The sequence below is a fragment of the Opisthorchis viverrini genome (assembly GCF_000715545.1).
Source record: "Opisthorchis viverrini unplaced genomic scaffold opera_v5_176, whole genome shotgun sequence".
Taxonomy (NCBI): domain Eukaryota; kingdom Metazoa; phylum Platyhelminthes; class Trematoda; order Opisthorchiida; family Opisthorchiidae; genus Opisthorchis; species Opisthorchis viverrini.
Window position 1 is genome coordinate 749045 of NW_008751834.1, and position 27999 is coordinate 777043.

The 27999-nt window shown below is 42.3% G+C and overlaps 1 protein-coding gene across 1 annotated transcript; it reads left to right on the forward strand.

The window, feature by feature from the left end:
- T265_07611 (hypothetical protein) lies at positions 1-27999 on the forward strand (the record flags this gene model as incomplete). The annotated part of the gene is made up of 10 exons (XM_009173175.1): positions 1-276; positions 4019-4259; positions 6068-6354; positions 7661-7853; positions 9985-10161; positions 12097-12296; positions 16445-16694; positions 20153-20367; positions 22206-22987; positions 27753-27999. The coding sequence occupies 10 exons, from the start codon at positions 1-3 to the stop codon at positions 27955-27957; spliced, it is 2826 nt and encodes a 941-aa protein (XP_009171439.1).

The window sequence follows — 27999 nt, forward strand, 5'->3', positions numbered from 1 at the left end:
ATGGCTTCAAATGAAGAACTGAACAACAGTGACCTAAACCTGCTAGAATCAGGTCAAGAACATTCCAGTGGATCCGCGGACGACAGTGGATGCAAGCAGAAGGGTCCCAGCTGGAAATCACGGGTGCGGCTGCATTCTGCACAGCTCATGAATGACGCCGACTCTGATTCACCAGATCCATCTAGATACAATTATAAACGTCGGAGGACGATGGCTTTCCTGCACAGCATTCCGACAAAGAAAGAAAAAAGAAACAATGCAGGGAAAATTAATCAAGTAAGCTAAGCTATGCTGCTCATTGACAGTACTTTCCAAGAAAAGTATCAGTGTAATCCGTCATATCCAGAATATGACAATACCATTAAGTAGACTGAAAACCTTGAAAGCCCGTTATTTAATGATCTGTTCTAGTATGGCGAGCAAACCGAAAGGTGCAAACTGCGGCTAACTTCACCGAATGTGGGTGTGGTTCAAAGACTGGAGTGGGATATATAGTTATCATGCGTTCCTCTTTTAGCAGCAAGGTATTCACCTTTATTGCTTGACTGCGACAGTAAGGGTGAACAATGAGCACCCGCCGAATGCTTAGAGTGCTGCGTCAGTTGCCGAGCATTTACTGATCGACAGTAATAAGACATGTCTCATGATATGCAGCCTAATCAAAAACCTTTATCTGTCACGTTTAAGGTACTTTCTTCAAAATTGAGCATTGAAAGACATAGGAAAGAAGTTAATAATCATCACTTATGAACATTTCGACAAAGAATGGCAACTGAGAACCTCAAAGTCAAGCTACCAACCGATGACTCCCAGCCAGACCAAAATGCGTGGAAGGTTACTCTGCTACAAAAAACTGCTTCTTGACGCATCCATTGTTTTCAGTAAAGGGCATGTTATGACGCACCTCCAAGACGATTCTAATCTTGAGGACTAAATTCCAACCCATGGCTCGCACTAACACGACGACTCCCCCCTAACCAACACAGACTGGTATTCCCACACTTGGGATCGGGAAACCAACCGTATGTTTTGGTGATATGTTGACGGATGTATCCACAAGCGTCACGACCTTGCTTCGAATTTCAAACTAGACAACAGAGTCTTAGTATGTAAACTCAGTATTCGAACACTCCACACTGTGGGGTCGAGCAAGGATGTGGGGTAGGGTAATTGTATGGTAAAACTGCACCCGGTACGGTATAAAATATTCGGCAAGGAAGGACATTAGGATAAAAATTCTTATGCCTGGTGTTAACCAAATGACAAGAACATCAGTTGACAGGGAGAGGATTTATATGTGCACCAAGTCAAAAACATCTTATACTATAGTTGAACAGATCATTCTTCTGTAAACTATTTATATGGCACAAAATGCAACTACAGTTTCTTGTTTTTGTTTATGATAACTAGGAATCAGGAATCACGTGATCGACTACCTAAATGGAAATTTTTCGCCTCATTCTTATGAAAGATGCCCCACAAAGTTGAGGAACTAATATTAAGGTAACAGAAGTGATAAACAGGTCGACTACGGTGTGAACTGTCTCCTGAGAAACTGATTACGATGCTTATTGAGTATTTTATGGTAAAAATACCAACAACCAAGCTAGTTCAAGCACAATTTAGTTATCTTTTCGACAGTCCTTAGGATTTCACGGTGCAGTTGTCAAATGTCTGTTCGTGGTAGCCTATATCGATCGCCCAGCTCAATGGACAAAATCCGGGTTGGACGTTATGGGACCACCGCATTGTGACCTCTCTTCTGGAGGTTCTGATGTTGATTCTGGGTTATCTTGTATCAATATCTCTAGTAATCACGCTTCGTTATAATGTTACAAATCCTGCGGTGGGAGTATGACTTAAACTCCACCACACCCATTCCGTGAAATGACAAGGTCCACCCGGCAGACCCTGAAAATGGTGGGCAGATTCTGTGTCATCGAAGTGGATCCACCCGCCGTTAATGAATATTATTATGTCAACACACACTAGTTGAGTTTAGGGGCTTTGGCTGTTTGGCCTCAAAAGCACGTTCAATGCGGATTTGCTTCATAAGGTCTAAATCAGATGGAGATCACCACTACACAACTTGGCCCATCAAACTATTTAGGGGACTGAGTAGTGTAAATAATGTCCCGTTTTCTCATCAAAAAGAGAGTATGAAAGCTAGAATAATGGATGAATTCACCACAGTAACTTCGGCCATCGACACTCACAAGTGCTGACTAGATTTCCAGTTTGATGTCAAAATCTTACGATCAACAAACATTACGGAAGATACTAACAAGCAGCAATCGAAATTTCTGCCCGCAGGAATCTGCTGCAACCTCCATCATCCCAAATTAAATCGCAGACTGAGAAGTAAACGGCCTTGACGCATCTATAAGGACAGCAACAGGGACTTCCAACGCCTTTGCGCGTTCACATGGACGGAAAAAGCCAAGAAAAAGCAGGCTGCTGAATCACGAGGTAGATAATGACGACATATCCCACATCAAAATTCCGACATCCTTAGTAGCAGAGGTCATGAAATTGCCTGAGAAAATGATAACAAATAATGAGAAGTCCCTCGTGGTTGCCCGTGGTGAATCGGAAAGTTCCGACCCTGTGTTTGTATCCACATGTTGAAACAGGTGTCGTGATGTGAAATGTCTCTGTTCTAACGAGTCAGTGAAGTATCTGACGTGCTGTACGAAGCTAAACACTTCTACACCCGGGATCTGGAATCCGTGTTTTACGTTTGCGGTTATACAAGTTTTTGATGAGGCCAGTTGGGTTGTCAAACGCCCAAGAGATATTCCTTGTTCAGAGTTCATTACCAGACCTGGCTCCCAAATTGCCGGGTAAACTTAGTTAGACTCATTGCCCGCGGCAGTTCAACCCGCAAGCAACCCATAAAACTAGAGGAGGTAATTGAAGGGCTCGTGGATGTAGGACATAACCAAGAATCCTCCAAGTGTCACTCTTTGAGCCATGAGGTTGATTATGTAGAAGGCTTGATCTCATCAAAAAGCATGCATGTGCATCTGAACAAACCAATCAGGTTGCGACGTGGTCAAGATCACAGAAACCATATGAGGTCCGCAGTTCCAGAGAACTTGTCTGCTGTAACCGAAGGCTTATAAAGGATTTTGATTACCTAGCGGCACTACCTTAAAGTCTGATCCAGAAGACAAACCCTCCGGTTGGACCAAATAATTTTGGCAAGTTTTTAAGCATGAAAACAAACGTTCTGCTCTCCATCGATTCTAGCACTCATGAAACGTTAGTCTAAACCAAACACCGAGAACAGTGATATTGCAATCGTTCATGTCTACTAAAAAGGAGAGCAGGCAGGAAACGTATGATCATCTACAGGAGTCAAAATTTAAAAAAAATTATGACCCGACCCTGAAGTCTCCTAGAAGCAGCTTACTTGGATATGGTTTGATCATCCGGACAGACTACCAGTCTCGTCGTTTGTGGCAACATTTTAAAGGCGCAGAGACACCACCAGGTGGGATGAAATCCTTCATGAATACGATTCTAAATGTACTCATCGGTCAAGAAATCAATGCAACGTTGCAGAGGCACTTCCATACGGCCGGTGGTGCGAAGAAGCCTCATCACTGCAGGCCTGGGACCGTCGCTTTTTATGAGATGCACCGTTACGCTACTGGATCCCTTATCAAATGGTTTGGGGTGGTACTCTTTTGTCCGGTCGATCCAACGACCGTTCCAGTTGCAATCATTGGACACTGCATTTATGGCTGAGCTTTACCAGCCAAATGCATTCTAATAATAGGTTTAATTTTGATGGTAGTTTGGCACAGAAAGTATGGACTTCGAGATTGGCAAAACATGTCCCAAGTCCTCCCAATTTTATCTGCTCGAAGGAATGCGAGCACAGGGGACCAGATACTGAAGAGTCGTATTTTAGCACACAAAAGCTTTGTCTAAGTATCCATGTATGTATCATTTATCATATGTTAACTGTGTATAAATCATACCGTTCTTTTCTTTCCCTTTCCCCAATTAGCAAATAAAAAACTTCAGTGGAAAGAGCGTTCCGGAATACAAGATGCAACAGTTCACCAAACCGAACTCAGTACTCTTACATTATGGGCTGTTCCGTATTGTGTGGGATTGGATATTGCTGCTGTTCACTTTCTACATCGCTTTCATGGTTCCGTACAACGTCACATTTGGTCGACTCGACGGACGGATTGATGTTCGGAAACAAGTTGTCGATTTAATAGTCGAAGTAATGATGGTCATTGGTAAGGGATTGTGGTCTTCGTCGATTGAAGCAGCTAATCGAATGGCTGCGATTTGCATAATTGCCAATTTTTCTAGTGTACAAACCACTTTGTGCCCATTACTGTGAACTTCGATAAGAATGTTTTATTTCCATTTAGAGGCAGTGGAAAGATTTGATATTTCTAATTCAATTTTCATCCCGTAAGTCTAGTTATTGCATGCGAAAGCTGCATTATTCTCGTTAGAAACATTCGTGGTTTACATCTCGTGAACAACCGGGGCCACTCAGATTAGTCTTCGGGTCATGGGTGGCCCACGAACAGTGCGCTCCCGGACAGCTGTGTGACCTGTTTTAACCCTAGAGATTGGCACAGTACATGTGATGACCGATGGTTTAACAAAAAGATACCCCCTGATTATAAAACAGCTTTCGACATCGGCTAAAAGTGCCTACTCATTAGATATATTGTTTATCTTGAGGGACACAACATCTGAGCCGAGAGTTTACAACGTTATTTTTTACAGGTAATATGTAAATCAGGCGGTTATTAGTCATTAGAAATAAAACCAGATGATGGATGACAGGAAAACGATGAGATTTTCCTTTCGTCGACTTCTATGCTGACTGACTTGACCTTTCTGCATAAGACAAATCATTTAAGGCACAAACAAATGCAACGGAAGAATGGCTTCCAGGTTTCGTTCCAGGTTTGTTGTCACTTGCCTTTCAGATTAAGTACTCTAATAATCATCGGTAATAAGTGTTTTGGTCTCTTGCTGATTTTTACGTAAATTAACCTATTGTCAGTGAAACAAGCTATTCTGAGGGCACAGAATAGTGCTGATTCAGATAAGGTCTAAGCATGGAATATGATGAATTGTGTTCCTTTTGAAAGTTAAACATGCAGAGTGTTGTATTTTGATCAAAGGTTGTTAAAACTTCTGGATACTGAAGCTGCCCCCCGCAATGGAATGAGTGTTGGTAATTCTACCGTGGACGGTGAGAATGCACATATCTTCAATGATTGTAATGGAGGTGTTGTCGTGTAACTTAAGCCCGTCGACGCCAAAAGGCCCAGAATTCGTGCGCGGCTCCTGCTATATTGTTACAAAGCCTTGACGGTGTGCATCTCACAAATGTTCTGGAATCTTCCACAACCAGTCCTTCCGGATAGTGTCACATCATCGTTATCGTTACAACACGCCTCGCTGCCATAAACACAGTTTATTTTAAAGCCTTGTTGTTAAATATAGAATGAAAATGGGTGAGGAGATGACCTGATGACAACCCACTGCAATCGTTCCGAGGTGCCTACACCTTTCGGCACTTGTTCAAGTACTTCAGATAGAAACAAAACTGACTTCACATAGAAGATGAAACGCGTCAAGCTCTCCTTTTACCTTCAAAAGTTTGACCCCTCAAACGTAAAACAACTAACCTTGTCATTAAAATCTGATTGCATTGCATTCTGGCAAGGATTCACAAATACATAACAGACAGACACGTCCGGTACCACTGAGTAGCATAATTGCCTTGAATTTATAACGACAGAAGAACCTCAAGATTATTCACCAATTTCTCCATTTTCTAAGCGTTTTGCCTCTATAATGATGGAATCATTCATCACCCTCTTCTTCACGTAGCAGCTAAGAACCGTGCTTTTGCACCCAGTGGTCGCAAATGAAACCTGTCCTAATGATGCACATTTGGTGAATGAATTCTATTGAAAGCTCCATCACATGCGTCACCACGGTAAAACATCGACGAATTTGTTCTTCCTCGGAGACCGGAATTAACAAGCCATTGTAACGTTTCCATTTATTATAGATGTAATTTTAAACTTCAACACGACCTATGTGAATAAGAACGGGCAGCTTGTTTACAATCGTCGGCAACTGGCAAAACACTACCTTCGCGGATGGTTTCTATTGGACGGACTGGCAGCTCTACCAGTTGACTTTCTTCTATTTACTCTGGACTGGGTCTTGTCTGCAAAACGGACAGCTAGCGCCCTAAATACCACAAGTGGAGCAGCTCTCCTTGGCCAAAATGTTACTCACATTAGAATGTTTGCGCAAGAAGATGAGGATGGACTATCCAAAGCCTGGAAAAGGGTGAATATTTTTGTAGTTACCGTTTTTTGTCATCCTTCCTTTCAATCAGGAAGTCTCTGGCAAAAAAACGATGCTCAGGTCGTGGTCTCTGAATCTCATGTATATTGTCCGCGAACTCTCGGTAAATCCGTCGGATTTTTCATAAAGATCTCAGCCCTTGAGAAAGAAACATTGTCTATTTAGTAGGTTCCGCAAGCTGGTTTCTGACAGGACGCAAAACCTAACTGTTATCTTAGGCAGTTGGTGCTCTGTTGAAGCTCACTGAAATAGATCTCTCTTGAAAAGCAAGTTTTTTGCTTGCCATTTTTGCCAGGTGGATATTTGTAGTTGAGAAAGACCAACCCCTCTGAGACAGGCCTTGAACCAGTGAATCTAATAACTGTAAATCCATAAGTCTGTCCACCTCAATAAGTCGTCCATGATCCTCTTTTAACCCTGTTACCGAAAAACCTGATTTAGAGCAAACCAACTGTTTGTATCCATGATCACTTGATAGACAAATAAAGCGTATTGCTACTAATCGGTTTGCACATTCCAGAAACACATAGTTAACCACTTCTGAACAGAATCTGTTGATGCACGCGGTTCTTCTGTTCAAAATGTCGCGCACTATTTTCCGTGGTCATCATGGACTCGAAACAGCCTTGTTTGTGAATCGCCGAAAAGTAATGAAACCTTCAGATTTGATTCATCCGGCACTACCTTTTTTGAGCGAGTGTTGGCCAAGCCAAACCACTGTGTATTGTTGAAATGAATTTGAAGTCCATCTATTGATCAAAGACTGATGTAAGAACATGGGTCCTCATATCTCGAGGAAACGATGTGAGTGGGTGGAAAACGTATGCGCAGACAAAGATTACATTTCTTTCGAATTAGTTTGATGCTAAGCTGTAAGCATTCCAGCGGCTGTGCTCTGAGCCAGATTGACTAGATCGGCATTGTGTGATAAGGGCGATTAACCTCCAAGGTATTTTCATTGATCCAACCTCTCAATAATATCCTTAGTTACAGTCTATAACCGCAAGTGGTCTCCTAACTTTCACCTAATGTTCATCAGCTCGGAAATATTCCTACAGTTGCCCTTAAAAGTACGATTTCGGGGGAAACTTCAAAGCGAAGAAAAAAGGGAAAATGGCTATCATGATAAATGGTGTAGTTGTGGATACGTGATAAATGGATCATGGGGCAGTGACAACCTGTGAAGCTTTCAGTTGACGTCTTCAACCCTATGTTTGTTTGCGCTCACATCAGGGAGTTATTTTCGCGGTTCATCAACCTAACATAATGGTTTATGTTTTGCTTTCAGTCGATCTCGTTGTTACAAATGATGAAATTGGCACGGCTTCTCCGATTGGCCAGGCTGTGTGAGAACTTCTCTCGCCTCTCACAGCACAGTTTAGTGGTGCTTGGACTACTCATGTTCATCTTCACTCTGGTCGCTCATTGGTTCGCTTGCATTTGGCATGTGGTTGGTGTGAAAGAAGGCAGTTCTGAGGCCGGTAAGTGGTTTTCAATTCGGGTTAAAATGTTGAATACATGACATCAACCGGTTCCTACTAATGGACAATGGCTATATACATACACTATAACAAAGCTCTCAGCTGCTGTATGAATCAACATTAGATGAGTGCACCGCATCCAACGTGTTCGAGGAACCGCTAGCAATAAATAGGTCCTAAGAAGCTGCAAAAACCTCTTAAGGACAAGTGATGAACAATTCCATCGAATGCTCCATCCCAATAAACTGCAAAACTTTTTTCCAGTTGCAACAAGGCTCCAAGAAAGTAAGGTTGTTACTTTTCTAAATGTCTATACTGAGCAATGACAGTTTCCAACTAGAAAAGGGTGTATAATTAAAAAATATATACAATAGAGTATCCTGATGCCCCTTCCATTTTATAAGCAAACCATAAAAGTCTATCACAACTGCTGTCCATGGACGTCTCGACTACACAAGGATGTGTATGTCTCTAATCTTCTCTCACAAAATTGGTTCTTCGTAAATGACCATGCTAACCAAGACAAATTTCTCGTACCACGCAGAGTTTCCTTGGCTGACGGGGATTCTCGATCCTAACCACAGTCAGCCCCCTACAATTACTTTGGACGACACATTTGAATTCGCCGAATGGCTCGTCATATCTAGGGCAAAACAATCGGTTAATTTGACACTGTCTCCCTAAAACCCTGATAGGAACCAAAAAATAACCAAATAACTCTCATGTTTCCGGTGATACTCTCAAAAACCCACTTTTTTGTACATTGTCGACATACAATTCAAGTTTACTGCAATAATATGCTGAATCCAAGATAGAGATTTTATGACTTATCGCGTATGGAATTTTTCAATATTGATTATCACTGAGAGACAAAGCGATTTACGTTGGATATAAGGTTTTTCGGACCACATTCATTCTTTCCAGTGTCTGAAGGAATGGGAAAGCGACTGGAAACGTCCATTATGCAAGACAACCCTGGTTGCCCCACGCGGAGACATGGCACAGTACATACCCATATCAAAGACTTAACCAGTATACGCCAAGATAAAGCATAAACCGTCTGACAACATATGGTGTTAATAATCCGCCGGCAAAAATTGTATTAATGAAACACACTCCAATGCGAAAGATCGTTTTGGAAATCATAAAAGGATTATTATTAGAAAGACCGTTATTCGCTCCGTTGTTTATTATTAAAACTCACCCTGTTACAATCCTAGGAGTGATCTGTAGGCATCAAATATTGGATAGTATTTGTATAAACCGGCCTTGTGTTTACTCTGGTCACTTAATTTGGACCAGGATAGGAACCAAAAAATAACCAAATAACTCTCATGTTTCCGGTGATACTCTCAAAAACCCACTTTTTTGTGCATTGTCAACATACATACAACTCATCCTATTACAATCCTAGGAGTGATCTGTAGGCATCAAATATTGGATAGTATTTGTATAAACCGGCCTTTTGTTTACTCTGGTCACTTAATTTGGACCAGGGCTCGGCGTCTTACAGAATGTAATCGATAATGGACAGGATGGTCAGGTGCAACGAGAAGGACACCGTAGGTCTCTCTCTCAGCGAACAGCGTGAAGTCTTATGCAACTAGCAGAATCAATTAGTGTGGCAGCTGTTGATCTATTTAGTGTCTAGTTTGGACCTATAGATAACCGCTCAGTTTACTTCCATTCCTTATTCTTGAAAGTCATGTTGGTCGTGTTTAACAATTGTGTCGGTAGTTAACCACTGGAGTTAAACGTTTTCGGCCCGGCTGTGTCCAAAACCATCACTGCATTTTTCATACCTTTAGCTAAAAACTTGGCACTGTTTTCTTCATTGTTTATGCTTTATACAAAACGTTTATGTAGCATCACAGGCAATGCATGGTCATGCAGTTTTTCTCCCTTCGAAAGAAGTTCACAGTACGAAATGCTTGAGCATTTCCCACTTAAAAATTTAATAGTACGTAAAAGAAATGATTCCTCATCAGAAAAGTAAAAGGTTCCCTAAAGGACTAATTTTGAGATAATTTAAGCTTTTTCCGCGACAAAATCTACTTATTTTCTTACGAGTAGTGTCTCGAGGTTGACCAAATTTGCCTCCAGCTACTCATTAATCTCTCTTCCTCCACAGGATGGATCGGTGAACTAGCCCGACGGTTAAACACGACGGATCCGTTGGACGATAAAACAAAATATTTCACAGCACTCTATTTCACTTGCAGCAGCCTTACATCTGTTGGATTCGGTAACGTTTCCGCCAATACGGTTGGTGAGAAAATCTTTGCAATATGCATCATGTTACTTGGAGGTAAGTCCATTTTAGCTGTTCATTAGTTGCACATTCCATCGACTCAAAAGACTACACTCAGGTAGGTCCATCCTCAGTACGTCAGGTTAGATGGTTATGGCTAGAGATTGGTTGAGGAATTAGCGCAACACACGGGAGATGATCCAACCATTCGTCATATCAGTAAACAGATTAACTGAAAGCGCAGTGGGAATTTGTCAGCTAAATATGGTGTCACGACCGAACCATTTGCATTACGATTGCTCTAAAATGCTATGCTCGTTAAAGGCAATCATGGAAGACGATCTATGAGGAAAACGGTATACCTAATTGGTGTTTTTGGCCAAAGATACACTGACAGGAGAAGTGATCCTTGGTAAAACAGAAGCAACAAAACATTTTGCCTGGCACTGCAAATTGCTTCCAGTTACGCGTTTCTTAACAAGCTTTAATGGCGTATAAACAGCCAGCAATCGCCTAGTAGTCAGTGATGAAGGGTTCACCACGTTTGTGAACATACATTCCTTAAATGAACATGGTCTCCATGACAGCTAAACAAGCCAAATCCAATATACATCAACAGCTTAATTAATCAAATGGCGATGTGTGGCAAACAGCACCCACAAAAATTCTAAATAGAGCTGTCTCTTAAGGTCACTTAGCTAGCCGATGGAAACACTAGTCTTCTTCGATGCCAGCCTCCTGTTTCGATTCTCCGTACGAATCACAGACAATGCGGTGAACAAACCGACGGACGTCGAGCAACTCTCCTCTAGAAATGACACCCGAAACAAGTACAACTCCTCATCATCTGTCACGTCTTTGAGTTGGGTGTGAAGGCTGTAAGAGGACTGTTTCATGATCCAACCAGCGCAGGAAAACCTCCAAGTAAACAAGTACTAAAACAAGTTTGGCTGACAAAACTAAAAATCAGGATCTACTTCAGCCCGTTTCAATCAGTCTTCTTGAGCAGGGGTTCAGCTAACCCAAAAATCATTTTCCAATGGCTTACAAAGGCGTGTTCTCACATGCGCTTTGAATATTCCAGCTCATCTGGGAATCAAGGTGATTTGTACATGCATCATGCCAGCTAACTAGTTAAGGAAAGCTTCCTGCAAACTTACGACACAGACACTTTGAGCGTTTGTGCTGCCAATAACAAAGTGTACCAACAAAAGCAAATCATATCCTTTAATCAAAGTCAGTCTTTGCACCCACACAGAATTGACTTGTATGTTTTCAGCATCATGCCAGCTAACCAGTTAAGGAAAGCTTCCTGCAAACTTACGACACAGACACTTTGAGCGTTTGTGCTGCCAATAACAAAGTGTACCAACAAAAGCAAATCATATCCTTTAATCAAAGTCAGTCTAATGCGGAGTCCCCATATGAAGAACTGATCCCCACTTTACGGTTTCACTGCCGCCTGCAAGCTGCATTACAGAGCATGGAGGCTATGTTCGACTTGCTGCTGGCGCTCATTGAGTGTACTAGCAGTATACCTTGAGAACGTGGTCCAAGGCTTCAAAAGATTTGGCTAACGAGTGCTCATTAAGAGAACTTATGCATACAAGACCCCCACGTGTTACTTAGACTTCATCAACTAAGTTCAGTATTGGACTAACAGGGGAAGTCAGAAATATCAGCTTAGCTGGTATCGTCCCTCAAGTGGGATTTGGAAACAGTTTTTCACGGTTGTTCATGCGTTTGCTTTATATATCATCTATCTGGTATACTGTCACACAGACTATGAGGTAAAAGTTACAATTTGGACTCACAAAGCTGTCATGCGGAGTGACCCGGATGACCATGGACTCCAGATTTCGCTTCCCAGATGTAGGTATCTCGCTTTGTTTGGATGTGTTCTGGAAGATCACACGAGCTTCCCAAATGCGCCTATTTATTTGTCGCAGGAAGTAGATTTTATCCTCTTTGGGCCTGACCTTCTGTTCACAGCTTTGATGCATGCAGCGGTGTTTGGAAATGTGACCGCAATCATCCAAAGGATTTACGCCCGGCGAACCGCTTTCCAGTCCAGAACGCAAGATCTGAAAGACTTCGTCCGGGTGCATCGTATCCCAAAGCCTTTGAAACACAGAATGGAAGATTTTTTCCAAACTATGTGGGCCATAAATCGAGGTATCGATACCAATGAAGTGAGTAAATCAAGGCGTTTTCGCATCATTTTCATTAATCGCACAATTAATGACTTGTTAGCGTCATCAAGATAAATCGGAGGAATCAAATCAGGTATACCGCTTTATGTTTTTAAAACATGCGTATCCCTTAGCAAATCTTCGATGTAACTCTTTAAAAATATATTTGGCCAGCCCAACTAGACAGCAAAGGTACAGTAGTGGTAAAATACATTTCTGGATGTCTGGTGAACTATGGGTAGCCCCACTCTTCAAATTTTAGATACTTGGAATTGGTTGACGATTTGGCTTGGTGTACGGATCTCTTATGTACGCATGCTCAGCATTACCCCCGACGTCACATCGCATTTTGGTAATGAAAGTATCTGCCACTGGTTCTTACCTCTGCATCAGACCTACAGCATTAATTTGGATGAACTAAAGTTTGGGAACTTCGGGCAGTGTGCGGAAAAACTTTGGGCCAAATGGTAAAAAAAAATCATTCAGCTGTATCACCCTTTTGGTAGCTAAATGCCATGCCACCAAAAAGAACCACGATTGCTGGGACTCTGCCATGTTGTCCAAGCCTAGACAGGGGAAATCGAGAGGCAAAAGTCGGGTTTGAACCATAGACTTTTCGGTCAGTGATCTCGCTCTCTAACCACTGAGCCATCTCGCCAAGTGGTAGCCTTACCATGTAACGCGCACGCCTGTCCCTAATTGACTGATCTTTAGATAACCGAGTTTCGCTATGGAATGAGTCCTTTCCGGACACACAAGATACATTTTCCAACGTTGTTGCGATTTATCCACTTACGTTCTGAATCAATTGTGGGATTAATTTCGCTCACGTGTTGGGAACTCTTCTTCCGAATGAGCCAGTCAGGTTGATACACCGAAAAGTTTTCATGGGATATTAGGATCTCCTAACTTGGTTTCTCGTTTACGCATACTCAGGATTCTGTTTCAGTCCTTCCCATCAGTTTCGAGGCCTATGGCCATTGTGGCCTTTCACAGACAACAGAATTTATTGCCACTGAAGAGTCTGGGGTCACTAAACCGCATTATGAGCGTTTTTTGCTGCGCTTTGGAGCTAGATTTAATAAAACATTTGGTGATGCTCTATGTGTGCAGTCAACAGATCAGTTGAGATTTCTTCCTATGAACAAAGCCAATATAAACCACAAATCAGAGAGACATCTCACGCACCTCGCGAATCTCCCGGATCGCCCATGGGGGAGTTTCAACCCGCTGCCTTCTGTTTGGTAGATTTTGACCAATTGATGTCGACCAAAATTGCGAGTGACACGTACCAAAATCACGCAAAATTCAACACAGCACACTTTTCACGTGTGCATACTTGTGTGTATACGTGTATACACGTGTGTATATACGTGTGTATACGGTGGACCAGCAGCCATCCAATTTACTTAACCACACCACCGAATGCGTTCCGTCGAGTTGGTACGGGAGACATTGCGCACCCCAAAAAATCGTCTTTGAGCTATATCCGAACTCTTTTAAATCTCACTGCTCAGCCCACACTTTTTGGGGCCATATTTGATTAATTGGATTTGAAGTACAATTTATTCACCCGAAATATCGACTTGAAAAACGAAGCCTAACAGGAATGCGGTGTAAACTGTGCTGAATATCTGCGGGCGCCACCTCCAGCTTAGGTTTAATGGGTCCTGGCTAAGTCTACGTCCTGAAATTTCAGCCCTCACAATGCTTATCTCTGCCATCAGGAAGCGCTAACTTTCGTCTCTATATTTCAAAACTTCAGTTTCGTGCTAAAAACTGGCGTCCATCATCTAGTACTGTCCTCAGCGATTCAGATCAATACTGCGGTTTGCTTCTGAATGCATAGCGATTCTTTTCCTTTGAAATCCCATTGTCCGTCAACGAATCAATCTCTGCAAAGAACATGTTTTGCACGCCCATTCTGTTCACAAGCAACTGAAGAAGAAAAAGTACACTAGATCGCACTAGTGAGTTGGACGTATATCAGTTGAAGGAACAACTCACATGTTGCTTCAGTGGGCACTGCCATACGATCATAGGCAACAGTCGCTGAAGAAAGAGGCGTTCTTAATTGATTACTGTGTTTTAGGAAGGGAAGGAACAACTCACATGTTGCTTCAGTGAGCACTGCCACACGATCGTAGTCAACAGTCGCTGAAGAAAGAGACGTTCTAAATTGATTAGTGTTTTAAGAAGTCTTCAGAATTGGGTAATAAGACAGTTCGTCAACAAATGAAGTGCAACCATTAGGCTGCAGAGAATGCGTCATCTGTAGAGAAAATCTCTTCTCAACCTAATGGGTTCCTCTTGAAAATAATTCGTTCTTGTGAGTAGTTTCCTTAATGAAAAAATGTAGCACCCGTTTTGTCACTAAGCCTCGCAGGAACTATCTTCAGTGCTGCGTTTCTGATTTTTCTCCGACAGTTTCAGCCACTGGTTTTTAAAACCGCAGCCTACTTGTCCTAACAGACTGATGGGACATTTATGCGCTTGGAAAGTGACAATCATTGTCCCTGTGGTATAACGTCTTCGGTGAAGTTTTTTCCACTCTAACTCACATTCGAAAATGTGCACCATTATTGACAGATATATCTGACTTTGAAGCTGTTCGCAGTCCACAAGCGTTCTGTGACCATCGTTGGTTTCTTTCCCAATTCATTTCTCCCTTTTTCCGTCTGTCCTTCGTAGAGTGTGGAAAAGTTTTGTGACGCAAAGGGGATAATTACATAGTCACAACATGGTTTTCTGGACTGTTTTCAGCATACGCAATACTCAAGATGCACTGAAGCATATCGTAAAAGCCCCACCCGATTCATTGTCGGAAATGCATCTCTTGGTCCGCTGCTCACTCTGCCACTCTGTTATTGTTCGCTTTTTCTGGTTGACAGAATTCACAAAAGCGGAAAACATTTGAAGTACTCGCAGAGGCCGAAGCAGTAAACCTAGATTGCCTGGATAGAGTACAACCAACTGCTGCCGCCCTGAGTAAACAATGTGAAGCCTTCTCTTTTGTTCAGGCAATGGTTGCCAGATCAATCTAGGTGAGGTTACCCTTTAAAGCTTTAGGACTTCTCCGATATTATGTACCCAATCTTCCGGGGTATATCTGGACAAAGACAAACGTCAGTGTGCGTCATTCCTATAGGCTAATTTTTTCGTCCAGTGTTGTCTTCTGTTACCCGATCAGATGGTGCACTGACTTTTCTTTGAATCAAGCATTAATCTACAAAACCAGGTGATCGGATGGAGTTTCCAGCGAATTTCTCCACCTATATTCAACAGATCCACTTTTATCCATATGACTGCGATTCCATCCACTTCCCTCAAGGATATGAGGAATTCCATTTTACGCTCTAGAACCGATATCAGCTGATCACTCAGATGTTGCTTGGTCAGCTATGTTGATTGGCGAAAAAGTGGAATAAACAACCAAAACTTTGATTTATTTTTCAGTTGAACATCACGTTGATTCTCAGATTAAATGTTTTGTTTCCCAGATTGTAATTTTGTATTCATTGTCTAACTTCCAAGTTTCGTATGATAAACTCCAAGAAAAATGTTGACAGGTCAGTATCCCCAATTGATTGTGGCGCACAAACTCCCGAGGGAAATGATCTGAGTGACTGTGGGTACGCAGGGTACTCACTGATCGTGTCTGCTTTAATGCTCTCTTGTTGCCAAGACAGCCAGAGTTTTAGCGTGGCCTCACTGTCTCTTGAGTGACGTGTTTTTTCTAACTGTTGTGGTTGTATCGATCAGCTGATCCGTTTGCAGATATCCTGACTCAGGTAGTTAAAAAACGTCGTGTCAATTTTTATTAGTTGCCAGTGATTGTGGAGTTTTTAGAATTTATATTCACACTGCTATTGCTTAGACAATCCCCTTACTGTTCTAGTCCAAGCCTTCTGAAAAGCACAGAACAGGGAGAGTAAACAGTTGGCTAAGTTTCACTCTTACCTGAGCTCATCACTGACCCCCCGATATACGAAGTCACGTCTTATCGCCACTCTCTGCTGGGCCATATTGCCTTCAATAAAATAAAATTAAATTAAATTAAATTAAAATTAAAAATGAAAAATGAAACTAGAGTTCCCACCTTCGAATGTCACGTGACTAACGGTACCGGCTATGTTTTTCCCATTCAGGTTCTGAGTATGTACCCAGAGGAATTACAAAGGGACATTTGCTTGCAGCTCAACCGAGAAATCCTCAGCTTGAAGGTTTTCAAAAACGCTAGCCAAGACTGCTTGAAGAGTTTGGCGATGCAAATCAAAACAACCTTTTTCACTCCGGGCGAACACCTCATCCATTCGGGTGACGTTTTGAGGCGTTTGTATTTCGTGTGCAGTGGATCGTTGGAGATATTGGATAACGGTGAGGTAGTTGCACTTCTGGGTAAGCAGTCCGTTGCTGTGAACTGTGAAACCATTGCGGATTTGTTATCACAAAACCAATGAGATAGATATGAGAATTCGATATTCTCATTGACCACCAAATCGATCGATTAGATGGGACACAAACATGAATTATTGGACCCCTAGCAGCTATCCAGATAACTAGTTTCCAAGGTATCTTATGTACTCTTAATGTTGGGATGATAGGAAGGTGGGTATTAGGTTATCTGCTTTGTACTTAGTGGAAATGGGGTGGAACAGATGAGTGGTGGGGAAATGGACCAATTTAAGTCTTTCAATGATCCATTATCATCTGCAAAATAACCGCAGTCAAAAGAAACAAGGGTTAATTGCGCGATCAGCCTTCAACAAGCTGTTCAGCTGGTCAAGTTGTGTGAAGTTGTCAGCAGTCAGACTATAAATTGCTGTTTTTGTCAGCCAGGATCACACACCAAATATGAAAGGACTATCGTTTCGACGGACTCACGGAGATTGCCCGAACTGTTAAAGCTTCCAAAAAACCGTTTGGTTCTTGCGATTGGCTGAGCCTAATCAGACAACGCATTCTTGCTTTCCATCAGTGCGGGCGGAGCAGTGGATTAGTTTTCTTGCAGCCTTTGGATTTGCGATGGCTTTCGCGATGAAAATTAACAAAAACCACCGTCAGCCTAACCATGGTGGAAGTAGATGTACAAGCAACAATATTAACGGCGAAAACTAGCATACTGAAACTGATTCAGTGGGGTCTAACGAAGTTTATACACTAATTAACCATCACACATTTCAACGGCCGATTCCCCAACACTGCGCCACACCTATTAAAGGAAATAAATGAGCTTTTTTTATTTCTTTCCCAGTTGCATTATTCCTCTTCACCGATCATTATTATTCGACATTCGGAACCCCAGAATATTCTCGTCCACTGGGGTGACCTGATAAGGTAGGGTGCGTTATCCTTTTATGGTATTATACTCATCGGCTTGGCATTTAATAGTCTTTGTTGTCCGGTTAAGAGAAAAAGTCAAGGCTTCCCAAACCTTCTTAGAAAAATCATAGGATTATCACGAAGACCACAAAAAATGTTTGGCGTTAGACAACCTGACAAGGTGTCACTGGCGCCTAGAGACACGCATAGTGTCAGTTGATGTGGGTGCGACATGATTTTACATTTGGCACACCATTGACGCTGAAACGATAAATTCAGTGTATTTCAGTGTTTATGGGAAATAACCAACGCAGAAGCTTCGCAGTGCTGACAGGGAACGCAGTAAGAAGTTTTATTCATACATCATCCTCAGTGTGACTTTCGGAAGGATGCCACATTTAGTAGCTGAACACCAGCAAATCCAGGGGTGGGTAAGTTGAAAATAAGGCATTGTCACGGTATTAAACGTGTGCGCTTGCACTCGCCCTGCCTGCGATTTCTACAGAAATACTTGCTCCCTCAGTTGGAGTTATTGATGTACGCTGAATAAAATCGTTCAGCTGTAATACCCTTCCATTGGAGTTATTGGTGTACGCTGAATAAAATCGTTCAGCTATAATACCCTTCCGGTGTCCAGCTGCCCATGTCACCCGAAGGAAGCCAAAGGCTGGGATACTGCCAGGTTACCCAAGCCCAGACAGGGGAAGTCGAGAAGCAAAGGTCGGGTTCGAACCACTTACCTTCCGGTCAGTAAATTTGCGCTCTTACCATTAAGCCATGAACAAAGATTTGTGAGCTCTCAATACTAAAGGGATTTATTCTAAGCTGGTTAGCGCCGCTGCTTTGCCGATGAAGTGAAGGTTGTAAATCTCCTCAGGACATCCATTTCTAGTCTGATTATGCGGAAAACAAATAGAATGGGTAAATAGTGATGAATTTAAAAGCTGATCGGTACAATGCCTTTTCAGGTAACGTCAGCACTATCTGAACTACATCCGAGGTACATTTTAGGTCTTTGTACTTCAGGCCGAGTGGACATCGCAAACCTGAGGCACTGAAAACTCTCTCATTCATGTACAAAGTCACATGAACAAACTGGTATCCAGACAATTCATGGCACCTAGGCAAACTGAACCATAAAACCGGGTACCGTCTGTAGAGGCGCACAATAAGTGAAAGAGGCAGTCACCGTTTTGTTTGATTTTAGCTATGTCGGCAACTGTTTTCACCCTTCAATATAAGAAACGGTGATGTTCCAATAATGTGTCTCCAGCCAAGCTGAGCTCACAGCAGCAGAACATCAAGGAAGTACCAGTGGCAAATGATTTTTCAAGAAATGGTCTCATGATTCACTAAAAATATTTTGAGGATAAGCTACATTCTAAGGACATTGCACAACCCTACTGCAAGCTCTAGTTTCTTTACAGTTTCTTTTTACAGTGTGTATCACGTTTTTGTATATTTCCCTCACTTATTATCTGGGTTTCGAACTTTTGGAGGGAGAAAGAGACCTACCGACAGCATCAACAAACATTTTCTGCCTCGGTGAATTGGTTGGGCTTAACATGGGTGGCGATTGCTGATTAAGTACTGCCCACTAAGGCGAAATTCTGGTCAGGTCTTTGGTATGGGACTACCACCACAAGAGTATTTGTTTACCGATTAACTACGTAACAATGTGTCCTCTCAATCCAATTCCACTGGTTGAAATCGATTTTGGTAAACTTATTTCCAATACTTGTTTGAGTACGGTCTGCTGGTAGATTTTAGCGTTTTAAATATATTAGATCGTAGCGAACTGTCACCCGTTCAAATCCTATATTATAAATGCAGGCATAATCTGGAAGAATAAGTCTAGTCAACCGTTTTTCGTGATCAAAGCTTTTGGAAACGACTATCAATAGAGCCACGAAATCATGATAGAACAATGAAATTCAACAAACGCAAACTTCTAAACAAGTAGTAACTAGTGCTTTCTTGAACGGTGGTCTGAATTCTGCACACAATTACACTTTGGTTGAGTATTTTTTAATTTGTCTAACTGTCAAGAGCATCGAAGAGCAGGTTAGTTCTAAGAGGTGAACACTACTGCTTTACCGCCTCCAAATATTCCCGAAAAATATGACAGATACGTCACTTTTAACTCCAGTGAACTTGCTCAATGCGACTGTGACTGATTAAGTCAGCTACCGGAAACCTGCAGACCCTAGCCAGACTAGCAAAGCCTTGCCACGGAGTATTTAGGGAACTTAACTGCTGGTGATCAATTGCAAGCTAAAATAACCACTCAGAGCGTAGAATAAGCAAAGTAAGTTGTCATCACGCTACAGAAATCATCGAAAGCCGAAAGTATTTGTATTCTTACTCCTTCAGTTCGAACAGAAACGTCTTCGGAAAGTTCAACCTGGAAATCCCTCCCGCGTTGAGAAACCTGCAGTATTTTTAAATCCTCTGTGACATGAAACAGTTGTTTGTTCTTCGACCCACCAGGTTCTGACGGTTAAAATTCCTGATTTCTCTCCCACGACAAACAGGCAAGAATGACTGGTTTGGTACCTACATCAATACCACAACACATCCAGGGGAAACGATACGTTCTCGCTGTGACGTGAAATCGCTAACCTACTGCGACCTTCAGTGCATCGATTTGACCTCACTCAACCAAGTCCTGGATCAATATCCGAAATTCAAGTCGGAATTTATTGCCTACCTTTGTGAAGACCTGTCTTTTAATATTCAGGAGGGAGCAGTGAGTCAATGACCATGATCAGAATAAGCTTTAAATGTATCGAATTCTATCTGCCCATCGGCTCCTCTACTAAGACTTTTTTCGGTAATCTTGTGGACTATTTCATTGGTTTTGTACCTCGTACATGCAGGCCAAGTCTGTTGACGGCCAAGTAGGTAATAAATACCACCTGCTCCGAGCCAAATGAAGAGAGTGCGACCGACACGATCATAATATAACACATGATACTAACAACTTATTGGTATTAGCGAATAACGTGAAAAGTCTTGAACAAAGCGCAACCGACCATGCAGCATCAAGATACCTCGTTGCATTTTGTCAGTCTGGTTAAAATTTCACTCGGCCAACGCATCTTCTGTTCCACAGGAGAGTGATTTGACGTTTTTTAACTGACAATACGGGTCAATACTGGACTGAGAGAACTCTTCTGCGTTTTTACTAGGTCATATAGTACCAGGTGCCAATGAAATTCCACACTACATGGTCAAACAGATGTCTAACCCAAAATGAATTCTGTGTAGTAAAAATGTTCCGTATAAGAGAGTAGTATGCTGATAAAGGCTGGTTTGTGGTTGAAGTCAAAGAAACACTATAATATGTACTGATAAAGTTGGCTAGTCATAAGAAATCTCACGGATTGTTTCCCTGACTACCTTAAAACCTACTTGGCCTGACTGAGCTTTTGTGTAAAAAAGCGAAACTTTGCCCAGGAATAAATCCGCCAGTTGTATACCAGCCAATCTGAAACGGTGACTGATCCCAAACCGGTCCCAAACATTTTCCAGCTGAGATATACGACTACCTCAGTTTGCTTCAGGTCGTCACTTCAAAAGACGAGTGGAAGTTTCGTCGCAACATTTTTCCGTAGTTTACGTGTTCAGTCAAAGCTTGAAAGGGAGGTCGCATAATTACCCGTATCTTCCCCAATCCCATAGAGTACCAAGGCTGTGAATTTCCTGTATTCATAGTCCCGGGTGTTAAACTAAGCATTCTGACCCCGGTCTAGTCGCTATGTATGGTTTCGAGACTAAGCGTCTGTACTAGTGGATCAAGCAGAAACTCCAACTTAAGTTCAGTCTACATTCATCCCTTCGAAAGTTCACGCAGTCTCAATGACTTACTAACGGGCATGATTCTTACAGGAGCGCTTACGTCTACTTGTCCTACGTCTATTTAGCAAAGCTGGAATATTTCGGAAAAACTGATGGCTTATTTTTGGTCTCGAATACAGTTCAATCGAGAAAAATCTTCTCCGTGGCGGACATCACTGCTAAACTTGTGTGAACCCTGAGAGGCAGTTGCGAAAACCAAGTTTCCGATGTCTGCTTCATTTCTCATTCGACACCAACAATCGGTGTGGTATTGGTTAGAACATTTCGATGATAAATCGGCTGATGATAGTCTTGATTCCAACACATCTGATTCTCTTAAAAGCACGCTTGTAAAACTTGGAACTGTATGGCTGGTGTCATGCTAAGCGTGTTGTGAAAAGCACCACTAGTTTCACGTTATTCGTGAATGCAAACAAAATAAATAAATTTGAGTGGATTATAAAGCCACAAACTACAGGCCAACGTCTATCTGAAAGAAACTATTAGTGGTCCACAGGCTCCAACATCTCAGTGATATTTAGATTGTATCATTCATACTTGATTTTTTAGCCATCAGGATGGAAACAACTTTGTGTCCCTGCAGTGTAAGTTTGCATCAGTTCCCTGACAATGCTCGAAAGCTAACTTGCGTCTTCTCTCGGCACAAGCGTCACTTGCCTGTTTTTATGGAGCAGCACCGAAGTACCATCAGCTGTGTGATTAAAGTACCGTTTTCCTCGATTTCAGGAAAGTCACGTTATTCACGATTCCATTGTCATGCCAGCTATCACCGTGCGGAATTCGGATCTGGAGGAGCAGCATCCGTCAGCGTTTATGTTGGGTGAGAACAAGGACCGAGGTCTTCATCGGTCTTGTAGGAGTCTTGGTGAACTCGAATCGGGTAAAGCACACACACGTTTCGACACTTCTCACACTCAAGCGGACGAAGAACTATCGGACAGCAGTTTTAGCAGCATGAGATATTATCCGAGGCGTCCACTAGACGCCTCACAACGGACAACAGACAAGCGAAGACTTCAAGGAACCTCGCTTGGTGCGATTTTTAGTGCACCAGATGTAAGTGTCAGAAGACGATTTAGGAAATACCCGCGTAATTCTGTACGCTTGGAAACTACCCGGAACAAACACTTGTCTGTGAGGCCTCACCATGGCAAAGGTCGACGACATACTTTACCCGTGCTCAAAGTGACAATGGCAGATGAGGATTCCGATTTGCATAGGCCCAATACAGATCGTTCCAAATCAATGCTTTCCCCAATCGCTCCTTCCTCAGACATTCAGCTGTGCAGTGACTCATCTGTGACAACAAGCGACCAGAGTTGGGGGTCACACAGCGAGTCATACCTACTTCTAAAAAACAAACGTGACGTGCGTAAGTTGAGTAGATGCTTTGTTGGTCAAAAGCGAATCAACCACGAAATACCTCCCGACAAAGACAGAGAGAAGTCCCAACATTCGTTTGCAGCAGAGACACAATACCGTTATTCCCTCACGGAAGAACAGAGTGGGTAAGCTATCTCATGAAAACTAATGAGTTCGATTATTCTGAAATCATGTCATTGTTTACGTTTGGTTTTGCAAGAGACTCACCAGGAACCCAGCTGAATCTCTTGTTTGTGCTGTTTCCAGGCAAAATGAAAGTGCTGCACCAGGCCGCCTCATGCTTCAGTTGCTACGATATTCGAGATATCATGACACATGTATGTTTGTAATGCACTATGCATAACGTTTCCGAGACTTCTTCGACACCAGACGACCGATTTCGCCCTTTTTGGAGCTCATAAGGCAGGCGCAGTCCCCGAGTTTCCGTCAACTTTATGTTTGCCCTTCTAAATATGACATCACCGGTAAGGCTATCGAAGAATGCGATAGAACATTCGCTACCAGTTCCTGGGTTCAATAAGAGGAATATTCCCAGAACTTCTGTCAAGCTTATTTCGTAGCTGAAAATTGAATTACACGTAGATAAACACTCAACAAGCGGGCCTAGTCATCACAACAGAGTCTTGATCCTAAGAAAACATATCCATCTGTTCAATCGAACAATAGGCTCTTAATGAAGATTTCTAATTTTCAAAATGTGACAAGAAAAAAACATTGAGCTGCGCACCAGTCTCTACAATTTGTTACCAACAGCAGGGTTTCGAATCAAACGTGGAATCCAATGTCAACCTTCCAGAATTACAGATTCTCTAAAACGTCTTCCAGCAGCCAAAGAACACGGTTTCCCGATCAACAAGGCATGCAAAACAGACATATGATTTTCGTACAGGCTGTTCTAGAAGCAGTGTACACCATAGTCAAATACACGTTCCTACCGCTTAGGCGGTCTTTTAAGCCACACTCTGATGGTCATTCGATGACGTCGATCCGTATGCTACATGTACCTTTCCTTTCAAAGGCACGCTAGAACTTCGAACAGAGCTTGCTGAACTGTAGCGAAAGTTCTGATTTGAACCGCAGGAAGTATGAGCCGGAAGGTTTGCGGACATGTGCGATACTCGGTGTTGTATCAACGCTTTTGTACGTGCATTACCGTCTACGTCTGCACAGGCGGGGAGTTTCAGAATATTCACCTGTCCCAAGTCATGAATATTCAGTCGGATAGGTGCACGCGGAATAAGCCTACTACTATTATGATGGAATGATTGAATGATGAAGAAACTTGATGGGACTCGGACGAGAGTACGTTCATTGTTTTGACATTTTACACTCAATAGCGTTTAAAAAGTGCCACATAATCCAAGCAAACATCGTACTCCTTTTTTGAGCATGCGAAATGTACCCTCAATTGGAGTGATGCCAAGCAGGATGAAGGACTGTTACAAGACGAATCACACATTTTCAGCACCAGATTAATGCCCTCTTATTTCTACATATCGTACTATCTCTTGGCAAGGTACTGTTACAAGACGAATCACACATTTTCGGCACCAGATTAATGCTCCCTTATTTCTACATATCGTACTATCTCTTCGCAACGCATGGTAACCTGAGAAATCTGCCCAAACTGCTCAGAGACGTTGCTGCTGTTTCGCTACAAACGATGACTTTTTGCCGGCGAACTAATCTCTCACTAGAATCGCAAAGCATATATTTCGGGAGAATTTATTCTGACAACAACGAGAACAGCTGTGGTCAAGCTCAGTGAACATCGGCGAATCACGCGTTTCGTGCACCCTGTACCGCACATGAGATGTGTTCAGACAAACAGTGCTTTGGTTGTCCTTCCCATCAACAAGCACCTGTTACTTTCACGGTACACTGTGTCAGTCTTCAGAAGCCCTTCTGCGTCAATAAGTGTAGTTCAGCCTGGCCATCCCTTTATATTTATCCAGCTCAAGACCTAGCATTTGCGTTTTGTTCTAAAAAAGATTGAGTGGAATGGTTGCATCTCTTCGGGATACCCTCATTCGGAGGGTACAATGCTAAGGGGAATGCCCAGTCAGACTAAAGTACTTCATGGACTTTAAGGCAAGCGGGATTTTAAAATGTGGTATTGACTCTGGATGAAAACTGATTCTTAGATCTCAGCCAACACAACGAAAGATCCGATCGCACACTTACTAGGTTACTGGAGCGTGGATCACTACACACAAATGTCTATGAAGGCATACTTCATCTAGCCTAAACTATAGATTTGTAAGCCACGTCATCATGGAGCCGATATCCACATCTTAGCATTTCATTGAATAGATAAAACCCAACTGAGAGAGGCAATAAATCTTGGATGAGGCAAAAAAAACGTTCGAAAAAACAGAGGATGGTTTGTGCAGCGGAACTGAAGTTCGTTCATTGTCCACTGCCTGTCCTCTGTCCTTGTTATCAAGGTCAAATTCCCTGGTGATGTGTTTATCGGTTGTAGCTGTCTGGTTACCCAAAAACTGGGTTGAATCAAGCGCTAGCTAGTCTGCCAATGACCGAATCATTATCATTGTTTCAAAATTCCAAAATATTAATTTTTCTCCCAATAAACATATTTTTCCAGTGTCTCTGTTTACAAACATTCCTCAGCGACATATCCGAGTGTGATCCAATCAAATGATGTTATTTTGCCCACCCCACATCCAAGCTGCCTTCATCTGTTTTCGACATTTAGTACATTATGCTTTTTGGCTGACTGGCTTGTTTTTACTCTGTCCCACTGCCCTACTAATGACCTCGTGCTTTGCATACCTTTGCGACGGACTAATATTCCGGAATTTTAGGCAAATGTTTCAGCGAATAGTGAAGTGCTTTAGCACTTACCTACGATGCCATTGTGAAATGACCTGATGTAAATTAGTCATCCAGTGCAAAGATATCTGCCTTACTCTACTTAACGCTGCTCATGCAGTGTGTAATAGCTGAAGATCCAAACCTGTTTCACTTTAACTGCCGCTGGCTATAGTAGGTACCATTCAACAGCTTAAGATGCATTTTACAGCAGTTGACCAATAAAACAGTGGCTGGATTCTCCGACTATTTTCTGCTTTTGAACATACGAAGATTATACATGTAACCGAGGCACTCAGTATTAGCACAATGAAATTGATTTTTCGAAAGTTATGACCTGTCCCTGATAGACTAAAGCAATCGGGCAATTGAGTTGAGAGTACCAGTCAAGACTTTTAAGTCCCATTTAGGTATCCTGGGGTCTCACCGATGCTGGCGAATCATCCCACAAGACTTTTCAGCCAGGGGCATGGTTGCTTCAGTGAACAATGAAATTTGGTGAGCTCCAAAAATTTGAATGTAGAATACAACAGCTTTTGGTTTGAGCAAATACGCAACAAAATGCAACATTTTGGCACGAAAAGTTTTACTTCACTTGTAAAGTTTTTGCAGCTGAGAGCATTGTGCGGATAATGGGCACCGTGGTTTGACTGGATGTATGGCTCAGCTGTTTGCTTACCGCCACGAAAGCGGACAGGTTGGCCGCGTGTATTCAATACACCCGTGTCTTTACTTACGTATTTTTCTGACTTAATGTGAACTACGATACCGTTTCCAGCAGTTCATTTTAAGGACTAATATTCCGGAATTTTAGGCAAATGTTTCAGCGAATAGTGAAGTGCTTTAGCACTTACCTACGATGCCATTGTGAAATGACCTGATGTAAATTAGTCATCCAGTGCAAAGATATCTGCCTTACTCTACTTAACGCTGCTCATGCAGTGTGTAATAGCTGAAGATCCAAACCTGTTTCACTTTAACTGCCGCTGGCTATAGTAGGTACCATTCAACAGCTTAAGATGCATTTTACAGCAGTTAACCAATAAAACAGTGGCTGGATTCTCCGACTATTTTCTGCTTTTGAACATACGAAGATTATACATGTAACCGAGGCACTCAGTATTAGCACAATGAAATTGATTTTTCGAAAGTTATGACCTGTCCCTGATAGACTAAAGCAATCGGGCAATTGAGTTGAGAGTACCAGTCAAGACTTTTAAGTCCCATTTAGGTATCCTGGGGTCTCACCGATGCTGGCGAATCATCCCACAAGACTTTTCAGCCAGGGGCATGGTTGCTTCAGTGAACAATGAAATTTGGTGAGCTCCAAAAATTTGAATGTAGAATACAACAGCGACAATCGATGTCCAATGTGTCAGCTTATTGCGACGTGTTTGTGCGTATGAGAAAATAGACAAGCCTCGCGGTCCAGTGAGCGATTGAGTTGAACAGTCAAGTATGTGGGTGACCGGGTCGCTACCGCTTCGTGGAATGCAGTAGCGGCATACTCTTCCAACCGGGGGTTTTATTCTTTTGATTTATCACAAACCAGTCCGATTAAATGTATGCGATTATGCAAAAATTTTGGTATTAATTTCGCTTCTACCTGGATTGCATGGTCCAGACAACTATGGTGCTGCTAATGTAATGAGTATACGCCAGTCTGGGCCAGCCATGGCAGATGACATCCCATAGTTCCCGCCGCTTGACTGATGTGTTATCCTTGTTCAGCAAAGCAATACAGATTTCCGTTTCCAAGGATAGACAATGTGTCTCACATTTCCCAAGGTTAGGTGTAAAAGCCCCCCGCCCCCACAACAAGCGAAGCAAACTTATTTTTTACGTTTCAAGTATGGCCTCACTAGTTGCCTTCGTCTGTAAGGTAAATGGAAATGATTTCGCTCTCCAACATTCACTGTACTTTCCGGCAAACTACCACTCAGTTAAAATTAGATTCACATATACTAGTGAACTCAAAACGGAATGAGAGCGAAAAACGTTGTTTGTCTTTCTTAACTATGCTGACCCCGGATCTGTATTCCTGACACCTTCATCTAGATTGCACCATCTGGCAGCAGACAACGAAACAAACATCGAAGAAGTTCATCAGGATAGCAGCAAAAGTCAACAAACGACAGACAACACAAATGAGTATGGCCATTTCAAGACAGAACTGCAGCGAATCCATCACCGTTTGGATCGTTTGGAAAAACATATATCAGATTTCCTATTCAATTTTTGTCCGAGATTTGGGTCGACCTAGTCAGCCCTGGAGCTTCGTATTTTGTAACTCGTTTTTTTTAAG